The 21,322-nt window shown below is 38.2% G+C and overlaps 1 protein-coding gene across 1 annotated transcript in view; it reads left to right on the top strand.

Moving 5' to 3' along the window:
- The first annotated feature begins 463 nt into the window (after positions 1–463).
- PTPRZ1 (protein tyrosine phosphatase, receptor-type, Z polypeptide 1) overlaps positions 464–21,322 on the top strand; it is a 60,170-nt gene continuing 39,311 nt past the window's right edge. The window contains exons 1-8 of the mRNA XM_008935613.1: positions 464–639; positions 2,489–2,640; positions 4,043–4,138; positions 4,399–4,465; positions 7,644–7,801; positions 8,364–8,514; positions 16,178–16,362; positions 17,107–17,233. Coding sequence (XP_008933861.1) covers positions 4,043–4,138; positions 4,399–4,465; positions 7,644–7,801; positions 8,364–8,514; positions 16,178–16,362; positions 17,107–17,233 — 784 coding nt within the window. The 5' untranslated portion in view covers positions 464–639; positions 2,489–2,640. The remainder of the gene's footprint in view (positions 640–2,488; positions 2,641–4,042; positions 4,139–4,398; positions 4,466–7,643; positions 7,802–8,363; positions 8,515–16,177; positions 16,363–17,106; positions 17,234–21,322) is intronic.

Below are 21,322 nucleotides of genomic sequence, written 5' to 3'. Positions count from 1 at the left end.
TATTTATTTAAAAATCTTAGTGGATGGCTGACTTCATTGGGCTGAAGGAACAGTAATGATGTTCCTAGGATTAAAAGAGTTACTTGGAAAGGAGGGTTTTGCAGTAATTCCCAAGGTTTTTTTGAATGCCAGTTTGTTTCACCTGAAAGCTCTTTTTTCCCCTGTTTAATTTATTATTTCTGTGTATTGTGTGTGAGGGTTTTTTTTCCTGGTTTTCTACTTCCCCTAGAGATTGATAAGCATGTATGTATGATGACTAAAATGGTTTAAAAGTGACTTCATAGTTGAAGGTTCAAGATGCAATGGTAGGAGTGTTAAGCATTGGTACAGGTGATGCCTAAAAGAGGGGCAGGTTCTCGGGTCATGGACTGCAAACCATTTTTACTTTCCCACATTTAAAAATGCATGGATGCCAGTTTAGGTTTTAAATCTGTTTGCCCCAAATGTTTTGTTTTCTAGGAACTTTGAACCAAAAGAACTGGGGAAGGAAATATTCAGCCTGCAATGGTGCCAAACAATCTCCTATTAATATAGATGAAGATCTTACCCAAGTAAATGTGAATCTGAAGAAACTTAAATTCCATGGATGGGAAAAGGAAGCTTTGGAAGATACTTTCATCCACAACACTGGCAAAACAGGTAAAAAGTCAGATTTAATTTTGGAGTTAAATGAGGTCAGAAAAGTGATATAGACAGACCATCAACCAAGGACTTTTAATGAACTATTTTCATTTCACTTTTCCTTAACTTGTGCATTCTGAATTTGTCCATTAAATAAAGCAGATAGGTGATGACAGTAGTCAAGCATAATGAAGAAATCACTAAAACACAAAAGAAAATTAGGTGCACAGGCACAGTCAAAGCAATCCCATCATTACTGTCATCCCATCATAAGCATTTCATTAAAGCTAAAGAGTAAGTTAGAATTTCTATGAAAGAATGAAAATTACTACTAGTTACATAGAATCTGTTACAAGCATACAAAAAATATTTTTTATAAGTAGGAATACATTATCTACTCATCTGGAAACACGTCATGGATGAGTTGTGGTGTCAGAAAACTCAGGATGGGATTCATCTCACCTACACATTCACCTATAACATAGACACTTGAGTCTGAATTACTCACTTGGTTGTCTTACAGTCAAAGAAGAGAAATAGGAGCTTTTATGGTCCTATTTATCTTACCTATCTTAGAAATGTATTTTAGAAAGAAATGAATTATACCTTAAAGTGCCTATTTCTCCCAGCTATAAAAGAAGCTTATGGTGGCATTTACATTGTCAGACAAATCCTTTTGCAACCACTTTGCTGTATAAATCCAGGATAGCAGTAACTAAAACCTGCTTGTTGGAAGTACTATTACTTGTTTCAGGCACAGGTATGGAGAAAGGAATCTCTTAACAACTCTCTGACCTTCTACAAGCTCCAGTGGGACCTGTAGACCAGCTATTTTATTTTATTTTGTTTTAGGTTTTGGTTTATTATTTTATTTTAGCATCATTGTTCCTAATTTCAGTTCTTGGCCCTATCATGTGCTTCCTACACACTAGTCCACCAATTACTTCCTTCTTCCCCTACTAAATGATATAAATAGTGCATTTGTCTTCTCAAGAGATTGTCCGCTTTCCCTGAGGAAACATTCTTTAAAGTCCATAAAAGTGAACTGAGCTCTTCCTTGTCTGCAGCAATTCAGATATTGTAATAGGAGCTGCTAAACTCTGCAGTTAAAATTGTCTTCAAGGTCTTGAGGAAAGAGATGTAATGAAAGTAGATTCCATTAGGGCAGTTTTAGTAATAGGTCAAACAGTTCACACTCACTGGAGGTGGGAATGCCAAAGGCAGGGCTTCGATCTATTCTGCCCTGCTCCTTCCCTCCAGAGGACAAATGCTCAGTCCCATCTACAGTTTGTGTGCAGTTATGTCCAGCTGAGGACTTGTCATCACCTATGAAAGATTGCTCCATAAGTAAGGTTTCTCACAGACAGGACAGTCCTCCTAGGAACTAGCCAAAATTTTCTTTTCATGTGTTGCTCATGAGTTGTATCTAGAATTATGATAATAATGGAGGGGTAGTATTTTTTGTTTTGTTAAAAACACAGGTGCTTTTATGAAACTATGTATTTTAGGACTTTCTTTCCTTAGCCAGTCAGATTGGTGGCTAAGCCAGTTTTCTGAGCTTTTTAGCATAGTTCTGTGCTTGTTTCAGACTATAGAAGAGCTGTATTATAGTGCACTTCCCTAGATGACTTCTTCATGATTTACGGCATGAAATGAAACATATTTCTCCATGCTAATAAGGAATCACCACAATTCTTACTTTGTTTAAGTGACCAATTTCCTTTCAAATTGCTTATGAAATACAGGGCAAAAGGTGTATCATATTTATCTTTTGGCACCTAATACTGAAATATGAAAGTCATAGATGCCTTGGCTGGCTTTTCTATTAACAAATTTTTTTTCCCGCACTGTCTCTCTCTTTGTTCAGTGGAAATTAACCTGACAAATGATTATTATGTAAGTGGAGGTGGCTTAGACACTGTTTTCAAAGCAAGCAAGATCACTTTTCACTGGGGAAAATGCAACGTGTCATCAGACGGATCAGAACATAGCTTAGAAGGACAAAAATTTCCTCTTGAGGTAAAGTACAGAATAAATTTTGATGGTTGACATTCTGCAAAAAGTAACAGTTTACTAAATACTTTTGTTTATAACTTGATTAAAGTCGATTTTCAAATATCATCATTAACTTAAATCTAAATTAATAATATTTAAATAATGCATTTGAGAAAGGCTATGTAAGGCATTAATCCATGGCATATTGAGGATGTCTGAACTATGAATTTTCACACGTCTTCTAAGATGACAGTAGGAGTTGGTCTTGCTGTTCTGACAAAGTTCCAGCTCTTACTACCAGTGAAGTTTTGACTATCCAAAGCAGTTGTTTGAAGTATAAATGGACTTTTCAAAGCTGGGGCTTTGCTGAGAGCCCAAGGAAGCTGCGGGACCTTGCCAAGATGAAGCATGGCCCTGGGCTGGAAAGAGAGCTGGGCTGGAAAGAGAGCTGGCAGGAACATGCTAGGAATGCCCATGTGAGAGTAGTTACTGGGTGCAGCTACGTTTGTGAGCACCCAGGCTAGTGTGCCCCTGGCTGGTCTGGCAGAATAGCTTGCAGCAGCATGGGAAGGATGGAGCAGAGAAGCAGCTCTTGCTGAGGCCCACAAGGACACTTTGCAGACCAAACTTTTAGTCGTCAGCATGGTGTGATCATAAAAGACATAGTTGTGGCAGGCAGCCGTGCCGCTTCTCACTCTGAGCACTTAGGATTTGTATGTCAGAGCAAGGCAATGGAGCCAAGCTTGTCTTGTACTCCATGGAGAGCTGGGAGCTGGGAGCTTTCCGTGGGCAGTGGCATTTCCTTTACCTGCCAAGGCACCAAAGAGAGTGTTCTCCTCTGCCATCATCACATGAAAGTCTAGTAGGAGCAGGATACTGCCTCACTCATGTTGGTGGCCGGGCTCTGGAGGAGATTTCCCAGTTGCATCTGGAGAAAGAAAGGAAGAGGTGCAACAAACCCAATACCCATGACAGCAGTCAGATGTGGGCATAAAACACCTGGTGATCTTTTCTTACCAATACTTCCCCTCACTTGGTGCAAGGCAGATGCAGTTGGGATGTGCTGCCTTGTTGTCCATGTTTTACCACAGATTTCAAGATTCATCTCACCTGAGTACTCCAGGTTCGATGTCCGGTATCAGCAAGTTACCTCACTTTACTGTAGTCTCCATGGAGAGCGTGGTGCTCCTTCAAAGTGTATCTCCTGCATACTTAGTGATTTTCCAGGAGAGGTCATTTATAGACAGCTAAAAGCTCATGAATCGCGTCCTATATCTTCAGATAATACATAGATAAAAAATCTATATAGTTGTAGTTAAATTTATTACTTAGGCATTTTTTCTCAAAATGGGAATATAAATAACTGCATTGATTAATTTCTTATTTTTTTTTAATTTGAAACATTTGAGTTTGTTTTTTTTTTCAGATGCAAATCTACTGCTATGATGCAGATCAGTTTACAAATTTCGAAGAGGCAGTTAAAGGAAATGGAAAATTAAGAGCTTTATCAATTTTGTTTGAGGTAAACAAAATATATCTTTATGTCACTAAACACACTTTGAAACATGGCAGATATTCAGACTGAATCTAACTGGTTCAAAAAAGTGATCACCGAGTTAAAAATTTGCATATATCTTTCTCATTTATTCTTGCAGAGAAGCAAATAGACAAAATACATTTCCCCTGCTTTAAGTCATCTGTAATTTTGGTGGTAAACTGCAACTTTCAGTTTTCTTTTCATGAAGCCTGTATTGTTAAAATAATGCAATTTCTTTTTAACAGATTGGACTAGAAGATAATCCAGATTATAATCCAATCATTAATGGAGTAGGTAGTGTTAGTCGTTTCGGTAAGTCTGCCTCCATATTTTATTGACCACTGATTAGACTAAAATCCATTTCAGTGTAATTATGAAACCTTAAAGCCCTTGGGGAGCATGGTTCTCTAGAGCTTAGCCATGTCTGTTTAGTTAGAAACAACAAAAGTCATCTGGAGAGACCAGAGAGCTGGGCAATCACCAACTGTATGAAATTCAACATTGGGAAGTGCACAATTCTGCACCTGGGATGAGGTAGTCCTGGTTATTCATACAGACTGGGGGACAAGAGGCTATAGAACAGCCCTGTGGAAAGAGATCTGGTGGCAAGTTGAATATGAGTCAGTAGTGTTCCCTGGAAGCCAAAAAGGCCAGCTATGTCCTTGAGTGCATCAAGCACAGCATAGCTGGCTGGTTGAAGGAGGTGATACTAAACTCACAACTACCTTTTTTAATTCTTAGAGGATTGGAAAGAGAGGAAGCCAATGCCAAACTATTTATGTTTTTTCTTCCTCCTGTTCTTCCCAGTGCACTGTTAAGCAGACAACACTCTTAGTCATATGGTTTAGTTTTAGGTAGTCTTATGAGGAGCAGGGAGTTGGACTCAAAGATCCTTCCACCTTGAGATATTCTAGGATTCTATGCTTTATTAACCCCAAGACTGAATATTAGTAACAACAGTGGTAAGTGTATATGAAAAAATGTGACTATCATGAGGACTTTGCATTTCTTTAAATACTAAATCAAGATAAATGCCTGACTTATTCTGTGAGCTTTTTTAGACATTTCTGGATTTTTATATGTGGTTAGAAACCAAATAACCCTGTTGCGGCCATTCAAGGTACGTCTTAGGAGTGTGAGACCTCCTGTGTAAATCTGAAATAATCCAATTATATTTGTACTAGCATTATTCAAACTAAATGTTGACATTTTGGTGGTTTAGAATTCCTCATGATTTTATGTCAGAGCACATGGACTTCAGGGTGGTACAGGAGGAGACCTGGGCTTTGTTTCTAACTCAGTTTCACAACGGCTTTGCAGCAGAGTAAACGTGAATGAACACTGCTTGAACAGGGGTGTTTTCTTACATCATGGCCATGACCATAAGTAAATGGCTATGTCTGTCTCAGTTTTCCTATGCATAATGATGTTTGAGCTTTGTAAAGCCCCTTAAGATCATTAGGTTGAAAGTGTAAAAAGCTAGTAGTCTACTTTTACTAAAAGCTTTCAAAAGTATGACACTAAAATCAAGACTATGTTTCTCCAGAAAACAAACACCATTCAAGAAATATGAAAAGGAGCAACTTCCATAAATTGCAAAGATAGAGGAGGGGAAAATATAAAGCAGTTAAGATTCATTATCTTTGTCTGCCATCTTCTATGAAACACAAAGAAAAACGAGCAATACATCAAGGCAGATCCTGTCCAATAGCCTTGGAAGAAGTTGTAAAACTATCAGCAAAACGATTCAAGATACAGGCACTACATGACACTTCAACAACGAGTAGAATAGAATTTTCTTTAATAAAATGCAAATGGGCTCTCAAAATTCAGGTCATGTCTAAATCAAGTTGTTTCTCCTGAAAAAAAATGAACAGCACATGATCTGTCCTTGTCAGTCATATCTGTAGTGTGCCTATTTGAATCCCAGTTGCTGAGTTCTCAGTCTCTGCAGAGGTGCAGGCCTGTTCCTTCCAGACAAGCTCGCTGTTTCTCATTATTCTTTGTAGGTGTTTGAATATAGAATCTAGGCTGTTAAGCACCTTAAAGGGCATTTTAAAATCCAAAGTTACAAAATGTAGCAAGTTTCTTACTATAAATGAAAAATTTCATGCCCTCAAGCATCTATACAAAATGGACTGGCCATATATTTTTACTGAAGGAAGAATGTGTTAACAAGACACATTCCAGGTAGCAATGATAGCTTCTGTCTGAAGGTTGATTAGTGTGTTTACAGGAGAAGAAGGATTGGCTTTGCTCAACACTACTAAGTGTTCCCCTTTTATGACAAATGAATAAGAGAGAGGGAAGGAGTCAGCTCTTAAACCTTAACTCAGTGGAACAGTCACTGTACGGAAGAAAAGCTTCGGTGATTTGTAGCAAACTGTTAATGTAATTTGCTGCTCTCACCAAATTTGTAAGGAATTATGAAGCCAAAGACAGGTAAGAAACACGTACAGGCCTTTGTACATCTGTAAAACCACAAGTTAATGCACAGTCTGAAAATTCATTAGATATTCATAAATGCATACTTATCAAATAGGGAGAAATTTAAATTCAGGAACTGTGGACTGAAATAAGGTATATAACAATGTACATTATTCCAAGGTGTAAAAAACAAATATTATTTTGGATGCATCAGATGGTGAGGCAGATAATTGTCACAAGATTAACAGTTGTCACAGACTGAAAAAGTCTGCCTTGAGGAAGTTGTTACCATTTCTGCTGATTTTTATTGCTGGACCCTACTGCCATACCAGAATGAATTTGTGTGGATGGACTCCCAGCAGTTCCTCACGCTTGCTCCCAGCTGACAAGGTACTAGGCAAACTGCTGACCTGTAAGATGTGGTATTATTTTCACAGGACAATAAGCAGAATGGTCATACTCACCTGGAGGAAGTCTTTGCATGGGTCTCTGCTTTGTGCAAAGCTGCTACAGTTTTTCACTGTATTATCACCATTTTAAAGTTCCCTATTCCATAGACATTCTGCTTCTGCCATCATGAGTAATATACAGTTCCCCAGGTAGTAATGTTCTGCAGAGGTTAAGATCCTGTGAGAAACTCAACAACTTGACCAAATTCAGGGAGACAGTGAAGCATGTCATGAGACCAAGAAGAGATATTTAACATAATTTTTCATTGAGGTTCACGGGTGAGACAAAGATGTGGCATCTTGGACATTCGTGAGTAAATTTACAGGTGAACAAATTCCTGTGATCCATTGATTATCTATTACTGGAGTAACTCTTTACACCTTCCCAAATAAACAAAGTTGTTATTAAACAATACTTATTCCCTCTAAATAGAAAAGACTCAGCAATTTATTTGTATGCTAGTCTCTCTGGAGGTCAAATTTTGAAGAGGCTCAAAATTTGCATGTTTCTATAATGGTAACTGTTTTGGAGAGTGTGCTTTGTAATTATCCATTGTGTCTACAGTGTTTTAACTGTCTGACTCTAACGGGGGGTTTTTTGGGGTTTTTTTTAGGAAAACAGGCTGCCCTAGAACCATTTGTTTTACTGAACCTTTTGCCGAATGCAACAGACAAATATTACACTTATAATGGGTCTTTGTCAACTCCACCCTGCTCTGAAACGGTTGAATGGATTGTGTTTAAAGATACCATTAGTATCTCTGAAGACCAGGTAATTTGTTTAATGTATTAAAACCAAACAATTGTACATAATACCAAAGAAAAGGAGTTGCCGTGCATATGGTTAAAACCTCATGGCATTCATTGCCAGCCCAACAACCTGGCATTACTTTTAGCTAGTTTTACATTTTTCATGCAGCCATTAAGTTGGAATATATCTTATGTGAGTGTGTTGTCTTTTCCATTTTTTAGTTCAGGACAAGATTGTGAGTCATTTCTTGCCTTAGAAAGGAATAACAACACTTCCTAACTCTACAGGCTGTCTAAACTTCTAGCTCAGATAAAAAGGAATGCAGAACTCTTTTCCATGTTCCTCCAGCTAAATGGTGGTGACTAGGCAGAGCATAGCTCCAGCAGCAGAGTGGTTGAGAAATACAGCTGGAGTATAAACCATTAGATATACTGCTGGTACAGAGGAACAGAAGTTCAGTGCCACCAGCGTGAGCTCAGCTGGGAGACTTTACACGACATCTTTTCCCCACATTTTTTGCCTGTTAGCAGGATCTGGTTAATAAGTTATGACTTCTGACGTTTGTTTTTCTCACTTCTTCTAGTTAGCTGTATTCTGTGAAGTCCTTACAATGCAGCAGTCTGGCTATGTTATGCTGATGGACTACCTGCAAAACAACTTTCGAGAGCAGCAATATAAGTTCTTTGGGCAAGTGTTTTCCTCTTACACTGGACAAGAAGAAATTCATGAAGCAGGTATTTACTAAATAATTGTTTGACTCTTCACAGATTGAAAGGCAGTTTTCAGCAAAAGATTCATCCTAGTATGAAGATGCTAATTTTAAATTGTGTAGAAAGTAGCGTGCTATATCATTACTCATAAATCTATCACTTCAGAGAAAAACTAGCAATCATAAAACATGTCAGATTAAATGGAGTGGAAAATTAAATGCTTGTCTTGACCAGACTTTCAGTGAAGATCACGTCAATTCAAGCTTTCTTGCACTGCCCTTTTAATGTGTTTCAGACTTAAACAAAGCTGCCTTTTCAGGGGCTGCAAAAGGATTTTGTTTTACAAACCTATTTGGGTCTTTGTTGTGTAATGTGGGTGCTTTTCCAACAGAGGCTGAAGTGAGGTCACCAGATTCATTTCACATAGTCTGCTGAGAAGGTAATGGAGAGAATCTCAGATTCTGTTCTCTGTTTTACCTAAAACTTCAGGGAAGTTTATGAAGGTTATATGATCAAAACAGAATGTTATGTAATGGGAAATAAGATCTAGCACTAAATGTGAAAGTCAGTGATTCCTATACTCAAAAGCACAGAAGAATGAACAGTAAACATCTAATTTTTGAGCATTCTGTTGCTAGTTTGGTGGGGATACCTGTAGATTCTCCAACTACCTTGCACTGATCTGCGCTTAATTTAGACATAGGGAGATGGCTGAAGCAGGTGGTATAGGTGTTCTCCAGATGAGAAAGAAGTGTGATTTCATTTTAATTCACCTTGTTTGGGTGAATATTTTTTGTCCTACTGGAAGGATCCTGTGTATGAAACTTACGTACAAACTAGGGGATGTTCATCGTTCAGAACTGCCAGAGAACTGGCTTCCATGCACAAGTACATCATGCTGTAGTGCCACAGTGCTGCAGAGGGTAGCTTTACTGCTTCATTTCTATAACCAGTCCCTGGCACTCCTGTTTTCACCTCAACTTGTCATGAATATCTCAGATGTGTGCCCAGGATATGAATTTTTTTGCAGTGGTCTAAGCCAAGAAATACCTGTTCTAGGCAGGGTTTTTTGTGTTTAGGTACTAAGTAGCACTTGAAATTCTGAAGCTTGGAGAACGAGCGTGGAATTGTGCTGCAGCAATCAAGCAAATTATCATAATTCACTACGTTTCTGTTTCCAAATACACTAACAGTGGACATTATTGTTTTGGCCTAACTTAAAGAAAGATCATGCTTCCCCAGATCCTTCTGTTTATTTAAGGTCTCTGTAAGACAGGTCACTATAATATAGACAACCTTTTCTTACGTCCATGTTGTCAGAAGGAAATGAGTCTTCTCAGTCTTTTATAAAGAGGTGTCAATCTACAGTGAGGAATTGTCACAGGCAAAAGACCTTTGAAGACAGAGGCTGGGACTGTGTCTGCCACTGTTTTGCCAATGACCAGGCCCAACAAAAATGATAGCACCAGCAGGAAGAGAATCCAATACACAGACTGTATTGTAAACAAAAACGTTGTGGTATGAATGACCACCAGGGGTACAAACAGATCAATCAGCTCATACATGATCGACGCCACCCCCAGCGATCCCACAAAAGATGTGACTCGGCCCACAACAGGTGGTACAAACAGAGACCCGAGGTTGCCCATAGTTGGCATGGGAAACAGCCAAACCAGCCAGTTAAATACATAAGAGAAAGGTGCCCACATGGCGACTCTCACCTGATCAACCCGCGTTCACAAAGGTCTAAACAGACCAGGGCCCAGCTCCAGGAGAGTCAGGAGGTCTGCCCTGAACCAGGAAGCTCTGGGGAGTGCACTCCACAGACAGACACTCCTGACTCCCTGCAAGTGGTCCCAGCTTTTATCCCCAAGCAGACACCTGACCTTTGTCAACTCACTGCGGGACCCCTGGGGCTCATTTCCCTTCTGGCTCTCCCTGCAGGGCCGGCCGCACCCTGGGGGGAAGCTCTAAGGCAAACTCACCACCTCTGTATGCACGGCTGTGGGAATCACCCATACGTCAACCTTAATTCGGGGGCTTGGGGTTCAGACCCCAGCATTTCAGCCACCTGCAATCCACTTGCCTCCCAGGCCTTGATCCTTGAGCTCAGTCACTGCAACAGAAGGAAGCTACTTTCAGCTGTGGCATCCTAATCTAGATTTCCATAGAGACTGACAAGAAGAAAAGCTGAATACTGTTTAAGACAGGCCTCTGCTTTCTTCTGTCCACACCATGTGCTGACTCCTGAAGAAGCTTTCCGTGTGCTGTCCAGAGCAGTGTGTGCATTAACACTGTGTAAGAGGGTGCTTGCAACCAGTCTCATTTCCGCACTCTGTGAATTTTCTGTGAAAATTCTGTGAACTTTCTGTCTTATTTGTGAGTTTACTGTCCATACAGATAAGGCTTTTTTTTGTTCAACCCAAAGATATCGGGATGCTTTTCTACACTGATTTATACCATTTAAAATTAGAAGTCACTTTCACTTTATGTAAGGATGAAATATGTTGTTGTGCAGAGCACCCAAAATTTCTGTAGCTTTGTGTAATACCAAACAAATGGGTTTCAGTCTACCAAGCTTAAGACAAAAGCGTCTTGCACTCACATTACTGTGGCAGCAAGTAGCATACTGTAGGTTAAAAACTCTAGTTTGGCCATGAGCAAGGAGGGACAGAAAGGGATCACTAAAATTTCAAATCTTCTATAGATATATTTCATATTTCTGTTAATATTAGTGTACATTATGTAAATGCAACAACATCATATGCACATACGTATACATTATGTACACATACATGTATGTGTAGATAATGTATATGCACACAAATCCAAATATGAGATTTGGTTAGTTTGCAATGTTACAGAAGCATTTATATTTTCATCTTCATTTTAAGAGAAGGCAAATAAAAAGCCCTAGGAATCATTACACATAAATGTTGAAATGTAAAAACTATAACATGTCCCCAAGAGTGAATAGGCTTTTGAACTTCGTATTTAATATTGCAAAGCTACTGTAGTCAACAGATAAAAAATAATCTTTGAAATCCCTTTAGATGACACAAGAGAAATTAAGAGAGTGGATCCTCCTCAGATAACTGAAAAATTAATTTGTGTTGTGAAACCTAGAATCCCAGTTTTCTCCTGTTGGATTCAGTGTAGACTCTCCTTAAGCAGTAGGATTAAGTGCTTGATTTATTGCTGTTAAGTGCAGGAACACAATTCTTGTTAATCTTCCTGGATGTAGTAAAGACGTAAAAACCAGTGGGTTCTTAATATTGAAGACTAACAAGTGTCATAGAATTTATGTTGGAAAACACCCTTAAGATCATTGAGTCCAACTGTAAGCCTAACACTGCCAAGTCCACCACTAAACCATATCCCTAAGTGCCACATCTACATGACTTTTAAATACCTCCATGTATAGTGATTCAACCACTTCCTTGGGCAGCCTGTTCCAGTGCTTGGCAAACCTTTCAGTGAATAATTTTTTCATAATATCCAATCTAAACCTCCCATGGCACAGCTCGAGTCCATTTCCTCTTGTCCTATCACTTGTTACTTGGAAGAGACCAGCATCCACCTCACTACAGCCTCCTTTCAGATAGTTGTAGAGAGCAATCAGGTCTCCCCTGAGCCTCCTTTTCTTCAGAGTAAACCACCCCAGTTCCCTCAGCCCACATCACAATGTCTCTCTTGTAGTGAGGCACCCAAAACTGAGCACAGTATTCAAGATGCAGCCTCATCAGTGCCAAGTACAAAGGTACAATCGCTTCCCTCCTCCTGCTGGTCACACCATTTCTGATACAAGCCAGGATGCTGCTGACCTTCTTGGCCACCTGGGCACACTGCTGGCTCATGTTCAGCCAGCTGTCAACCAACATGCTCAAGTCTTTTTCTGCCAGAAAACTTTCCAACCACTTCTCTCCAAGCCTGTGGCATTGCATGGGGTTGTTGTAACCCAAGTGCAAGACACAACACTTGGCCTTCCTAAACCTCATATAATTGGCATTAGCTCATTGATACAGCCTGTCCAGATCCCTCTATAGAGCCTCTCTAACCTCAAGAAGATCAACACTCCTGCGCAGCTTGGTGTTGTCTGCAAACTTACTGTGAGTGTCCTTGATCCCCTGGAGCAGATCATTGATAAAGATATTAAACAGAGCGGGGCCAAATACTGAGCCCTGGGGAACACCACTCATGACTGGACACCAGCGTGATTTAACTCTGTTTGCCACCATGATTGAGTGCCTTACTGTAAATGATTTCACAGCTTCCACAAGTGAAAATATGGATTTAAAAGATAAAAATCTCAAACCTATATTCAGATAAAACTAGAAGAAGGCAACAGACATGGAAAAAAATCCTCTGAGTTGTCCTCCTCAGAATAACACCTATTTTTATTCCAACTGTGTCAAGATCAGAGAAGCTTAAATCCAGGCATAATTATTTAAAAATACATATTCCTGAATAAGCCAGATTTAGACAGACCATAAAGGTCTTTTTGTCAAAATCATAGCCCATGCAGTTTTTGACAATGATTTGGCTAATGTAGCCTGGTACTTCCCGATGACGCAGTTTTGTTTAGATGGAAAACTTCTAAGTTATATGGGTAACATTTTTTTCCATACAATAAGCAAAATAGAATCATTGTTATGATCTCATATGCAAAACCAGCATCTAATACTCACTTTGGGAAAACAGACCTGAATTCAAGCTCAACAAAGGCTTGAATAGATAGCTGACTTCCTGTGAGCAGTATTTTGCTGCTGGAGATTTGTAATCCAATTGATTAACTGTGACTTCAGACTAGTAACAGACTCAAGAACTCCCTTTCTTGCAGTCTGCTTCCCTGGATTTTCTGAAAGTCGTTATCAGAGGAGAAGTGTTTAATTAGGTAAGTTGTTAGGTGATCTCCTTGCTTTTCCCAATCTCTGGAGAGGGAAAATGGGAGAAAGAAATGGCACAGACAGGACAACTGATGAAGAGATATCTGAAGAGGGGCAAGGGACAACAGCTTGGGAAGAAATTGAGGTGGTGAAATACTATGCAGATGACTGTCATGCAGGAATCTTGTAGGTCACTGCTGGGATAAATAGGACCAAACATCAAGAGGAGAAAAAAAGGGAAGGCAGGTTTTCTTTCTTGGGGAAAAAATATTTGGAAGAACCATCTGGAAAAGAAATCAGAATGAAACTGGAAGAAATAATATTGGAGACAACAATCTTGAACCATTAGAAGTTTTATAATACTGTTCAGTCTGAATACAGCCATAGATTTCAGAACCAAATTCACTAACATGTGAAAAAGAGGAAGGAAGAAAAACAGACAGTAGAGAACAGGTTGGAACAGGGAGAAGCTTTGTACCTATACTATGACAAAGCATTTGGAGAGATGTTTTAAACACCTTTGAAAAAAAATAGCTGGAAATTGTTTTGATTCATTAAAAAAAAAAAAAGTAGTTTAAGTAATTTGCCTTAAAAGACTCAGAATTGAGAAGGGAATCATCTTTGCTGGCCTAATGATTTCTTTTTGCCATCTGGTTGAAATGGAGGGGAATGACAAGTTTTTTCAATGGTATGGAATGTATACAACTTGAGATTTTTTTTATTATTGTAGAATCATAGAATCATTTAGATCAGAAAAGACCTCCAAGATCAAATCCAACCATCAACCCATGTCTACACATGTTTTGAACACCTCCATGGATGGGGACTCCACCACCTCCCAGGGCAGCCTGTTCCAATGCCTCACCACTCTTTCAGGAAAGAAATTCGTCCTAATATCCAACAGAAACCTCCTCTGGCACAACTTGAGCACATTTATTCTCATCCAATCACTAGTAACCTGGGAGAAGACACCAACACCCAGCTCACTACAACCTCCTTTCAGGAAGCTGGAGAGAGCAAGGTCTCCCCTTAGCCTTCTCTTTTCGACACTAAGCAATCCCAGTTCCCTGAGTCGGTCCTCATAAGACATGTTCCCCAGACCTTTCACCAGCTTTCTTGCCCTTCTCTGGACCTAGTCCAGCACCTCAACATCGTTACACTGTGGTGCTGGACACAGTACCCAAGGTACCAGGAGCACGATCACCTCCCTGCTCCTGCTGCTCACACCGTTTCTGATACAGGCCAGGATGCCAGTTGCCCTCTTGGCCACCTGGGCACACTGCTGGCTCATGTTCAGTCAGTTGTCCACCAACACCCCCAGGTCCTTTTCCACCAGGCTGCTTTCCAGCCACTCCTCCCCAAGCCTGTAGCATTGTCTGGGGTTAGGTGTGACCAAAGGGCAGGACCTGGCACTCAGCCTTAGTATTTGCTCTTCCTTTATTAGCCTGGCAAGCTACAGAATTCTACCAGATTTCACAGACTAATAGTGCCTCTGCCGTTAGCTCGCACACACACACACAAAAAACTTAAAAGAAAAATATCACTGCTTAATTTCTGTTGACTGGTTCAGAGTAGAGCTGCTCAAAACTGCCTACCTAAAGAGCAGAAAAAACGTTTTCAACTTTCTTTGAGGGGTTTGAGTGCCCTCCCGTGTTCACGTGGCAAACTGCAATGTTAATGGAAATAATTTTTTTCCTTTCTAAAGGATCTACACTTCTTTTCTTAATCAGCTAGATAGTTTGTTTTGCTTGCTTTTGCTAGACACCCAAAGTTTGTTTTAAAGAGATACTGAGATCTGAAAAATATGTTTCCTCATTTATTTCAAATAGGGAATGATAATTATTGCTTTATTTTTCCCAATATCAGAACTTTTTCAGTGAACTTCAGAGAAATAATTTACATTTTCTGCTAATGTAATTTTTTCATACAGGTTAATCTACATTTTACCTTGTATGTTATTTTTAAGCTACACACAAGTTCTTGGGCAATTCTAAAAAAAAAAAATTACAGTCTTAGTAAACTTGTATCACACTGGTGATCAATACATCTGTATATCTAGAAAAGTGTCAAAACATGCCATTTACTTAAGAAAAAAAGAGGGAAAAAACTGGAAAACATGCAAGAGTAGCTGCCTGACCAGGCTTCTGGAGTGCAGGTTCCATGAGCCAGGCCCTGGCCTGCAACAATCTGATGAGACTTCTTCAGCAGATGACTAGATGGTGCCTTAAAATATACTAACATGGAATCAACACCTGCTAACCTAATCGTTTCTTAGCCTCCCCCTATTTGCCTTTTGTCTCCTGTTTTAGGTACTATAAAAACACAGAAGCATCCTTGAGAGGAAATTAAAGTGTGATAGGTTTACCTTTAAACTTCAGAAACAATCTGCTATAGATTACAGTCTATTATAGCTGGTGAGAGAGTGCACAGCTCTTTTAATGCTCCTCTGATAGCCCCATAAAGAGAGCAATAGAGATTTTTCATCCCCACAACATATATATAAATTTTTATGTTTTGTGGTTTGTATTTTATTTCTTGGGAAAATATTATTAATATTTTACAAAATATTACATGAAAAGCAGACAAAAGGGGATTCCATGCTCAAATTAACTTGTTTTTGAAAATCTGGTGTTAAAATACTGTTCCTCTTTATAGTGCATGGTATCTCAGTTATTTTAGTGGAAAGCTAAAAATGGGGCACATGTAAGATTTGCTTTTTTTTTTCCAGGAAGTGGCTCAAGATCTTAGTAAAGTCATTTGTACTGTTTAATAAATAGTCTTTCTTCTTTTCTTTCTTCCAGTTTGCAGCTCAGAACCTGAAAACGTTCAATCTGATCCAAAGAATTATACTAGCCTTCTTGTTACATGGGAAAGACCTCGGGTTGTATATGACACCACAATTGAGAGATTTGCTGTCTTTTATCAACAATTGGATGGAGAAGACCAGACTAAGCATGAGTTTCTGACAGATGGGTATCAGGACTTGGTAACTGTAAACTCTTCAAGTTTTCTACAAAGGGGTGATGGTAAAACACTCACTGTTAATTATCTTAAGGGATTAAACAGTAGCTGGGAGCTGATTCAGTAAAAGAATTACTTCTTTGGCTACAGCTCACAGAAGTTGTAATTAATTTTGTGGCTGTGAATCCACAAAGACAATAAAAAAAAAAGCAAAGCACCTCTCTTGCCCAGAAGAGGCAAAGCTTTCGCAGATTGAACTTCTGATTTGCCTATACTATTCCCAAAAAATTAGGATCATGTCAGTCTCAGAGCTCCTTAGCCATAAAATCCTTAATCAATTAACAGTGATCTGTACCTCGTTGCCCAATGATGTGCAAAGAATGACCTACACAAACAACTAATAAGATTCGGTACAACCATACTGCTATAAGTATTGTTACTGATTACAGCTTTATGATATTTTACTAACATGATCTGTTCCTCTAACCCTCTTTAAAGGCTCCTAACTTATTGGAGGTAGTGTTACCTAAACTAGTGTTCAGTATTAAATGATTTTATAGTTTGGTATCCTCCATGTAAAAATTAATGGGATTTCCGTTAAAGTTGACTGAAAAACATTTGTGATAATAAAATATAAAAAACATACATTAGAGTTCTAGAAGAAAGGAGTTTTGTGGCTCATGAGAAAAATATGTTTTGAAAAAATTAACATTTTCAAATATTTGGTAATTATCTGCAAATAAATTATTAAACATGTTTTTTCTTTTAGGGGGCTATTCTAAATAATCTGCTGCCCAATACAAGTTATGTTCTTCAGATAGTTGCTGTTTGCTCTAATGGTCTCTATGGAAAATACAGTGACCAAGTCATTGTTGATATGCCTTTAGAGGACACAGGTAAGTGGTCTTTTGAGCTTAGTGAACACTTTTAGCTGAAAATCTCTCTTTGAAGATGTAGTTTGTTTGCAAACCAGTTAAAATGTGCAACTACCAAAATATGCTAAAATGAAATTTCAAAATCACTGCAGTTAACCTTCAGCATGTTCTTTGCTACTGATATTTTACATGATGTAATTCTCCATTCCTTGTAAACATTACCTGTAAAAGACTGCATGTTAATTTTTTTTAACACCAAGAATACTCTGAACAACACCTACCTGATTTCAAATCTCACAAGTGTATCTATTAGCAATATGATGTGGGGAAATAAAACCATGTTTGGTGTTATTTCTCTATGGATCAAGCATCCTCCCAAAATTAATCCACACAGACAAAGTGTTGAGGAAACAAGTAATACAAACCCAGTATATGACTTTTAAGTCTGTATCAATTGATTTTGAAATTTGATTTTTTTATGATTACTTGGAGTTTGATTTCAAAGGACTTGGGGTGATGGAATTCCCTTGCTTCTTAATGCTGCCTTGCAAAACATCAAAAGGCCTAACAAACCAATCTTACTGATTTCACAGCCAGATTTACTTCTTCTGCCTGCTGGTACATATGAAATAATGTGAAACTATAGCTTGAAGTTTGATTTTGTCCTTAATAATTCCTTAAATTCTGTGGGAGTTTTAGCATCAGACCCAGTTCTTAAAAAAAGTGAGCAAGAGCTTTGAGTGTAATTAAGAACTCTGTAATGAAGCATAGGAAAAAATCAAAGACTTTCTTATCATTCAAGAAACCATTTTTTATCTAAGGGCCAGGATTTTTGTTTATTTATGGATTCTGTAAGTTCTGCTTTATGCTTCATTAAGTCTGTTTAGCTACATCAAAGTCCTTAGCAATCTTGATGTACTTGAGAAAACCAGTCAGATTTTCATTTCAAGGGAGCCACATTCCTTTACAGCGAGAAAGAATCTGATGTTTGGCAATCTCTACCACATGAATTATGAATAACAGTAATAGGATTATAAGAGTGTGGGTTTGCATGAAGGAGGGGGTGCAGGCTTGGGTGTAGTACATATAAATTTTCAGTAAACATTTAACTTGTCTTTCAAACACAATGTATTAAGAAGAACGCATTTTTGGAGTCTTATGTTAATATCTGCCAGAATTTTCCTATTTCTCTTCATTTTTCTAAAATGTCTGCGATAAGGTTCTGGCATTTTGCCTGACATTTCACTTTGCTGTTTCTCCTTTATCTACCTCTTAGATACTGTGTTCCTTCACTTAATTTCCAGAATTTTCTGGGTTTGTGTTTGAAAATATTCTCAAATGAGAGTTCCTCTACACACCCCCACATCCATTTCTACATGAAATGACAAATAAAGAGCATATTGTTGCCATTATTATAAAATAGTTCAAATATAACTCTGAAAATAGACGTTGCAAAACAAATTCCAATGTGTTTGAATAAACCACCCTACCACTGCTGTTGTGTCCCTGCTGTAAGGATGAGCTGCAGGCCACCCTGCTGTGTGCCATGGCTCCCTTTGGAAGGAGAGGTGGGAGAATGAGTGAGGGTCTTGCTTTGGAACTACATACTGGGAAACTCATTTCACCTTCCAGGATATCAGCAGAAATTTCTCTGAGAGTTGTATTCTCAGACAAGAGAATTTGGTGCAGTGTAATATTTAAATATTTAAATGAAATATTTAGCAGTTCTGAGTGCGGGGCTGATATTCTCACGCCTTTTTACACAGACACATTACTAATTTCTTTTTGTTAAAAAAATTAGGAAATGCAATGCAAGGATACCTGGGAGGCATAACAGTGTAAGGATGTATCTCTACAAAATATGAACAGGTTAGCGTAACTGTGAAAATGGTATTTTTGTGTTTTCTGTCATTTGAACAATCTAAATATGTGTCCTTAATATGTTGCATTAAAGCAAATTAATATATATAAGTATATTCTTACCATGAGTTTTCTTGGTTTTAAATAAACCATTGCAAACAGGAGAGTTAAATAATCTGCATATCAGAACTATATATTTATAATAGGTTCAGGTCTGCCTAAGGTTTTTCCATTTGTCTTCCAAAAGCTTAAAGATTGAGGAACATTATTTCAGGACAAAGACAGTGTTTCAAGGATATTTTAAATTTTTAAAAAAAAAAATCTAGAAAGAGATTTATAATAAAAATTAAATACCAAAAATAATATTTTGGGTGTTTCAGAGAAGCTGTTTCTTCAGGATGCCTCCCATCTGAAGTGGACACAAAGTTATTAAATGTACTTTGTGTTCTTTTATTTTGACCCTTCCACAGTGGTACATCTGAAAGTGATGGATGAGGAAAATTCAAGGAAGATGCCCTCCATGTAATTAGCATGATTCTTATGGATGTATGGAATTCCTCTATGAATAAGTTTGATAGATGCTGTCTCAAATCTGGATACGATTTTAAAATATTAAGAAAACTTCCATTCATTTCTAATATTAATGTTTGCATACTTACTTTTACTAATTATTTACATCTGAATTAACTGCTGCAAATATTTCAAATATTTTCATATTAATATTTTGATATTGCAAATATTAAAAAATAGAGATGAGAATGTACATATCTAATGAGAAGGATTTGTTCAGAGCAACTTGCTGATTACAACTATAACATCAAATTGGTTTTGTGATCTGCTTTGTAGATCTTGAGGCAAAAGGGGATTTCTTGGAGCTCCTGCTTGTGAATTTATGAAAGAAAAGTTATCTTCACCATGAAGACATGAAATAAAATTGACTCATAAAAAGCATAAGCTAAAACATTTTTTTTCAAGAATTACTCTGAGTAAGCCAGTTTAATTAACATGAAATTCACTGCAGTTCACCTCCAGATCAATTAATCTTCATATTATAAGCTAAAGTGAGACATGAGTCATGTGGAAACATTAGATGGGCCCATTTCTGGGAAGAAATCTACCCTTGGAGTGGCTACTTTTAATGAGAGGAATTTCAGTACACTCTGCAACACAAATCTGTAGTTCAAAAAACTTGCAACCATTGTTTTAGCATTTTCCTTTTGAAATGCTTGCAGGAGACTGTTTCTCATGCCTTCTCCCCATCCCATGGGGTGCCTTCCATATGCAATTAGTGAGGGCTTTGCAGGCTCCAGGTGATCCACAGACGAGCTTTAAACACTCATGTCCTTGGCAGTGCTTCCTAAGAGGAAGGACCTCCTTCAGGCCATGCTCTCTGCCTCAGTTTGTGGAGCTCAGAAGCTCTGATATGACATTGGTCAAATGATCATAGCTGCGACCTCTGCTCTTTTGGTTTTTCCTTAACTGTGAAGAGTGGAAGCCTTTCAGCTTGTGATATAGCTTGTGTGTCCTTTAAAATTGTTTCCAGCTGGTTTCCATTTAGTAGAAGTCACTGGATGCCCTATATCTTGTAGCTGCACAACCTCCACTGAAAATGAAGGGACTCATGTACATAGTGTTTTAGTCAGCTTTGATAAAAGTCCAACCTTTATTTACCAATTTTTCATTTGCTATTAGAATTGGATTTTGAATAACTATCTAAATGGGTGCTTTGACTCTCTAGATAACATCTGTATGGCTCTGAAAGTTCTGCAGTAGTTTGTTGTCCAGTTAGTACCAGTGCTACATGTTTTTGCTGACAGGGGAAATGAAAAATAGGACTGGATCTCTTATTTTCCTTTGTGTAGACTTCGGTTGGTGTTTATCAAAAAAAAAAAAACCATGCTGGGATATGGCTCTCAAATGCTGTCTCCTGAGTGGCAGCTCATTCTGTCAGTAATGCTTTTTGAGGGTCTAACTATGCAATTTCTTTGTAACTTATCTTCATGATTTTTGTCCTAGAAAGCACTAAGCATATCTTAAATGCTTCATTTAGGGGATGCTTTTTTTTCTAACTCTGTACTGATAGATGTAGCAATCTAAAAGCTAATTTGATCAAAAGAAACAGGCTTTAGTTTTGTTCTCGCTGTGCCATTTATTACATAAACCAGTAGAGAAATGAAAACAGTTTATGTTGTGCACATTATGCTACAATTACAAATCAGATTGTTTTCAGAGATTTATTTGAAGATTTGC

This window comes from Merops nubicus, unplaced genomic scaffold, assembly GCF_000691845.1.
Source record: "Merops nubicus isolate BGI_N331 unplaced genomic scaffold, ASM69184v1 scaffold2772, whole genome shotgun sequence".
Taxonomy (NCBI): domain Eukaryota; kingdom Metazoa; phylum Chordata; class Aves; order Coraciiformes; family Meropidae; genus Merops; species Merops nubicus.
This window is presented reverse-complemented; position numbering and strand designations above follow the sequence as displayed.